This window comes from Triticum dicoccoides, chromosome 7A (assembly GCF_002162155.2).
Source record: "Triticum dicoccoides isolate Atlit2015 ecotype Zavitan chromosome 7A, WEW_v2.0, whole genome shotgun sequence".
Lineage (NCBI taxonomy): Eukaryota > Viridiplantae > Streptophyta > Magnoliopsida > Poales > Poaceae > Triticum > Triticum dicoccoides.
In genome coordinates, this window is record NC_041392.1 from 255123629 (window position 1) to 255129627 (window position 5999).

Consider the following 5999-nt stretch of genomic DNA (forward strand, 5'->3'; position numbering starts at 1 on the left):
ACAGATCTTGTCGGAGAAGAAACAATCCCGTTGGAGAAGAACTAGGCCCACCATCTATCTTAGGATAAAATCATGGGTGGGGTAGGGATCGCCACAACCCCATTATTTATCTTAGGGGTGGTAATGGGGTAGAGCAGATCACCGGAGGTTTTTATGGGTGGTGCTGAGCTTAGAGGGATGGTCGGAGCGGGTGGCCAACAACGACGGTGGGGGAGGTTGAGGGAAGGGCCGGGTGGCGAGGCGGTGCGCGGTAGCTCCCGCCAGCCACGGGTGCATGATGGATAGAAGGTCCCAATACGAAATGAAAAACATTTAGTTTAAGTCGGATGATTTTCATCTGGCGCAAACCGCCTCCTTCTCATGACACGTGTCCCACGTGGGCCTCCCCACTGGCACGCCTTATCACGAGCATTGTTGCTCTCCACCGCAAAAATCTTATCCCCTGTTCTCTCGAGTCTTCTTCTTCCTCTCTTCGTATCATCTCGTCCTTGTCAATTTCACTTAGGCAGCAACAAAGACGTAGCTATGTGCATGGAGACGCCGGAGGAGATTCCCAGCCGCACTATCCATTCCCGTTTCAATGCTGCAGGAGAAGGCTTCGCGGGCGAGCGGCGCTGGCCGCGGGCACTGCAAGGCAGTGGCTTGGCTGCTGCTAGCCGTACGAGCCGCTCCACGGGGTAGGCGACGGCCAACGACCGCTGCATCACAGCTCTGGCGGCTTGACGACCGCTGCACCACAGCTCCAGCGGCCGCACGCCGCTGCTGCGGTGGAACTCCGCCGAGAAGTCTAGCGCTACAATGGAGCTTCCCCGTGGGACGGCCGGTGCTGCGATGGAGCTTCGCCGGCGCCGTCCAGTGTTGCATTGGAACTTCGTCGGAGGGCCGCCGGTGCTGCAATTGAGGTCCGCCGAGGTCGTCCAATGCTGCAGCGGAGCATCGCCGGGGTCGTTGAAGCTGCGCCGGAGCTGCAATGAAGGGTCGTTGGAGTTGCAATGGAGCGCCATAGAGCTGCTGCCGGTGCCGCATGGTGCGCCATAGAGCTGCTGTGTGGTTCTGCCATAGGAGGCTGTGAGCTGTCTGATCGTACGGCTGCGGAGTATCTGAACGGACGGCTCTGAGGGAGGCTTAAAACTGGATCAAATCATCCGACTGGTCCGTAGCAATCGCCATACGAAATAGGTCGTCGCGAAAATCAGGGGATTTTCACGTCTGTCCTGGGTGTGTTGGCCCAGAAGGAATGGTGCCCCCTGCCGCGTCCAAGGCAGAGAGACACACACAGTGGGAGGGAACGCGGGAACTACTATTTTTGTAGTTGTAGCAACGAACTTCTGTGCGTTGATTGGGCGGCCGCCTCCCCTCTTCCTCGCGACAAACCACAGCCCCACCCCCACGGTAACGTCGGTGAGCGATCGACCGGCGATCCTCCCGAGCTAAGCTAATCTGACCTACTTTTGGTTTTTGGAGCTAAACGGAGTAGCAGCACACAAATCAAGCAAAGCCGCGTCCTGAACCCTGCTGTCCCCTCCCCCTCGTTATAGCTCACTCTCACTCCCACCCCCACCCCCGCCACCACTCACCAGCTCGACTCCACCCCACTCCACTCGACCCGCGCGCACGCGGAGCTGGGCCGTACAGTACGTGAGCCCGTGAGCGAGCAGGGTACGGACTAAATGCCGCACCCGTCGTCGTCGTCGTCTTCCTCGGCCAGTGTGGACGCGGCCGCCAAGGGCGTCAAGCTCGAGCGGTACGCCAGCGGCGGCGCCGCGCTGCTGATGCGGCGCGCGGGGACCTCCAAGATCGTCGCGGCGTCCTCGCACCTCCTCTTCCGCGCCACCGTCCTCGCCACGCTCGCGCTCGTCTGCCTCTTCGCCGTGCACTACCCTTCCCTCCTCTCCCGCTCCTTCCGGCTCTCCGCCGCCGCCTCCTCTTCTTCCCCGCCGCGGCAGACGTCGCGGCACCGGAACCTGCTCGGGTCGTCGTCGGCGTACGCGGGCGCCGCGTGGGAGCGGGAGGTGCGGCGGAGCGCCACGCCGCGGCGGGACGGGGGGATGTCGGTGCTGGTCACGGGCGCTGCGGGGTTCGTGGGCGCGCACTGCGCGCTGGCGCTCAGGGCGCGCGGCGACGGCGTGCTCGGCCTCGACAACTTCAACGCCTACTACGAGCCGGCCCTGAAGCGCGCGCGGCAGCGGCTGCTCGCGTCGCGCGGGGTGGTGGTGTTCGGCGCCGACATCAACGACGCGGCCCTGCTCGAGCGGCTCTTCACCGTCGTGCCCTTCACGCACGTGCTGCACCTCGCCGCGCAGGCCGGCGTGCGGTACGCGATGCGGGCGCCGCAGACGTACGTGGCCTCCAACGTCGCGGGCCTCGTCAGCGTCTTCGAGGCCGCCGCCAGGCACGCCGACCCGCAGCCGGCGATCGTGTGGGCGTCGTCGTCGTCGGTGTACGGGCTCAACACTGACGCGCCATTCTCCGAGGACCACCGCACGGACCGACCGGCGTCGCTGTACGCGGCCACCAAGAAGGCCGGGGAGGCCATCGCGCACGCGTACAACCACATCTACGGTCTCTCCATCACCGGCCTCCGCTTCTTCACGGTGTACGGTCCGTGGGGACGCCCCGACATGGCCTACTTCTCCTTCGCCCGCAGCATCGTCGCCGGCGAGCCCATCACGCTCTTCCGCGCCGCCGACGGCACAGACGTGCGCCGCGACTTCACCTACATCGACGACGTCGTGAAGGGGTGCCTCGGTGCGCTCGACACGGCCGGTAAGAGCACGGGCTCCAAGTCCGGCAAGAAGCGCGGGCCGGCGCCCCTCCGCGTCTACAACCTCGGCAACACCTCGCCGGTGCCCGTCACCCGCATGGTGGCCATCCTCGAGAAGCTCCTCGGCAAGAAAGCGAACAAACGCGTCGTCACCATGCCGAGCAACGGCGACGTGCCGTTCACGCACGCCAACGTCAGCCACGCCGCGCGCGACTTCAGGTACCACCCCACCACCTCCCTCGACGCCGGCCTGCGGAAGTTCGTGGAATGGTTCCTCCAGTACTACAAGATCGACCCCGCGAAGCTCGCCAAGGGCAGCAGAGTCGGTACCAAGACTACCAAGAAGAAATCCAAGGGCGCCATGTCCGCGGCATCGTGAGGAGAGCGCGCGCGCCGCGTGCTTCCCGGCCCGGATGTCCAGTCCATCAAGTGTGCATTCTGTTCTCGTCGGAGGCCGGCGGTTGTCTTGCACAACTTTGTGAGTGCATCCCCCATTGTTTAAGCCATTGCTGCTGCTTTTCCCCCTTGATGATGCAACCATGCTAGAGCTCGGTGGGAAGGGAATCGTGGAGGTGGCAAGGCAAAGGAGAAGCGATTCTTTCTTCATAGCATAAGCAAAACCAAACTATTTTAGGGAAAAGGGATGGGGGGTATAGGTAAGATGACATGAGCCGTGGAAAGGGGCGAGGAGGACACGATAAAGATGAAGTCCTGGGCTTCCTTTTGGGACGGTTCAGGTTGTTTTTGCTCGGTTTCTTTTTTGTTTTGTCGGTCACTATCTTGTTCTTGCTCATATGGTTAATTTGTCTTGTGTTTTGTGAAAATGTCAACAATTGTGTACTCACGACGACAAGAACACAAGATGCTGTGGTGGATGCAAGTCCGTCCGAGCAGCTGCAGTTTTCTAGACTGCTAGAAATATTTGTTAAAGCTTGACGGTGGATTTGGTGCGATTTATTTCTGCATATGTGTAAACCTGTCCGATTCATGGCTTTTGTTCTCTGAACAAAACCATGTTGCTGCATGTGGAGCGTCCCTGACTTGTGCGTGCGTTTTCTTCTGATTTATGTGGGCATTATATGCGAGGTTTGGTGGCAAGCGAGGGAGAGAGTTAATTTGTTTGAGCCTTGGACTTGGTATCACTTCTTTCCAGTAGCATCACACCAGCCTTTCGTACATTGATGTTTCTTGCTGTCTACAAGGCGGCGTGATGACTGAAGTTGAACTAATGCACGAATCCTCTTGTGGAACTGTGAAGCTGCATGAGTATGAACTTAGGATTCCTACTAAACACAATGGCCATTGGTCAGAGATGTTTTGCAATACAATAATCGTTGTATTGATAGAGTATCGGTGCACGTATATATAAGTATTGGATAGGTTTCAACCTCAACTATACACAACTAGAAGGTGGGCCACAACACGTAATACTCCCTTTGTCTGGAAATACTTGTCCTAAATATTGTTGTATCCAGGGGCGAATCTACTAGGGGGGCTTTAACAGGCTTGAGCCCCTCCTCCAGCACTGCAAGAATTTTTTTTACTACTAGTTTCATGGCCCAATTCAGCCACTTGCAAGCCCAACCCAACAGATATTGGCATGATACAGGCTTTGAGCCCACCCTCCAGTTTCTGTCTAGATTCGCCACTCGTTGTATCTAGATTTATTTTAATACAACCATTTTTAGGACAAGTATTTCCGGACGGAGGGATTACATGCAACACAAAATACAACTCAACACCCCCTCGTAGTCGAAGCGTCGCCAGAGGCATAGAGACTGGACCGAAACTCTTCGAAGACGAAAGTAGGCAATCCCTTAGTCATCACATCAGCAAACTGTTGCGACGTCGGCACGTGAAGAACCCGAACACGGCCAAGGGCAACCTGGTCACACACGAAGTGAATATCGATCTCAATATGCTTCGTACGTCGATGGTACACGGCTAAAGCATCGGATTTACCACGAAGAGGAAAAGTCCACACATAATGAGAATAATCATCTAAGATCACCAAGTAGTATAGATAGCCCATGTTACTTGCAACGGGAGACGTCCAAGCATCACTATGAAGCTATTGAAACGGAAAGGTGGAAACTGAAGTAGACGCACTAAAGGGAAGACGAACGTGCTTGCCTAACCGACATGCCTCACAAGAGTGCTCGTCGAGCTTATTACATGAGAAAGAGAAACTCCTAAGAATTTGACGTAATACGGTGGGGTTGGGGTGGCCCAAGCGAGCATGCCAGAGGTCAACACCGGCGGCAAGGGCGACGGGTGTGGAGGTGGAGGCGCCGACGTGCACGGGATAGAGCTGATTGGGACTGTCACATCGGTGAAGGATCATCCGGATACGGGCGTCTTTCACAGAAAAGCCAACACCGTTAAATTCAACAGTAAGTGGGTTCTCACGAGTAAGACGACGAACGAAAACTAGATTCGTGACTAATTCAGGTGAAACAAGAACATTAGACATAGTAATGGGTGTGGAAGTGGAGGGAAAACTAGTGCTACCGATATTAGTAATAGATAAGGAGGAGCCGTTGCCGACGGTGATACGAGTGAGTGTGCAAACAGGAGTGGAGGAGGTTAGGTTCTCAGGATGAGATGTCATGTGCGCAGTAGCACCTGAGTCCATGTACCACTCGCCTCCACCGACAGAGCTACTCGGCAACGACGCGGAGTGCTGGGCGGCGAGGAGGGTGGGGTCCCATGACACAGGTACCGGCGGCGGCGGGAGGCCCTCGTAGAGCGACGCCGAGGCGGGCGGGCCATAACAACCGAGGGAAGGCGACGGCGGGAGGCCCCCGTAGGGCGGCGCCGGGACGGGTGGACCATAACCGCCGACGGGCGACGGCGCAAGGAGGGCGCCGTAACCGGCGCCATTCGGCTAGTTAGGCGCGCCGATGAACGCCTGGTGGCCCGCAGGGAGAGCCTGCGGGTAGTGCGGCGCGGCTGGTGGAGCGGGGCCACCGCAGGTGGTGAAGTAGCCCGGAGAATCCATCAACGGGGCGGGCGAAGCATGGCCGCCGGCCATTGGCGGGGCCGGCTGCATGTGGGTGAAGGGAGCCGGCGCGTCTGCGTACATGTAGCCGAAGAGAGACAACGCGGCAGAAGACATCGCAGCTGCGGCGGCGGCGTCTGAAGGGAGGAGTTACGGCGACGGCCAGGGAGGAGCGGCGGTGCGTGGTGGGGATGGGCGGCGACGGCGATACGGGCGGCGGTGGCTGAAGAAGAT

The 5999-nt window shown here is 58.5% G+C and overlaps 1 protein-coding gene across 1 annotated transcript; it reads left to right on the top strand.

Annotated features, from left to right (window-relative positions):
* The first annotated feature begins 424 nt into the window (after nucleotides 1–424).
* On the top strand, nucleotides 425–3700 carry LOC119331212 (UDP-glucuronate 4-epimerase 6-like). The gene has a single exon (XM_037604385.1). It carries the CDS (start codon nucleotides 1671–1673, stop codon nucleotides 3141–3143), a length of 1473 nt encoding a protein of 490 aa, XP_037460282.1. The 5' UTR covers nucleotides 425–1670; the 3' UTR covers nucleotides 3144–3700.
* Nucleotides 3701–5999: the final 2299 nt, after the last annotated feature.

Excerpts from the sequence above, each read along its gene's own strand:
- LOC119331212 (XM_037604385.1), top strand. The coding sequence starts at position 1,671 with ATGCCGCACCCGTCGTCGTCGTCGTCTTCCTCGGCCAGTGTGGACGCG.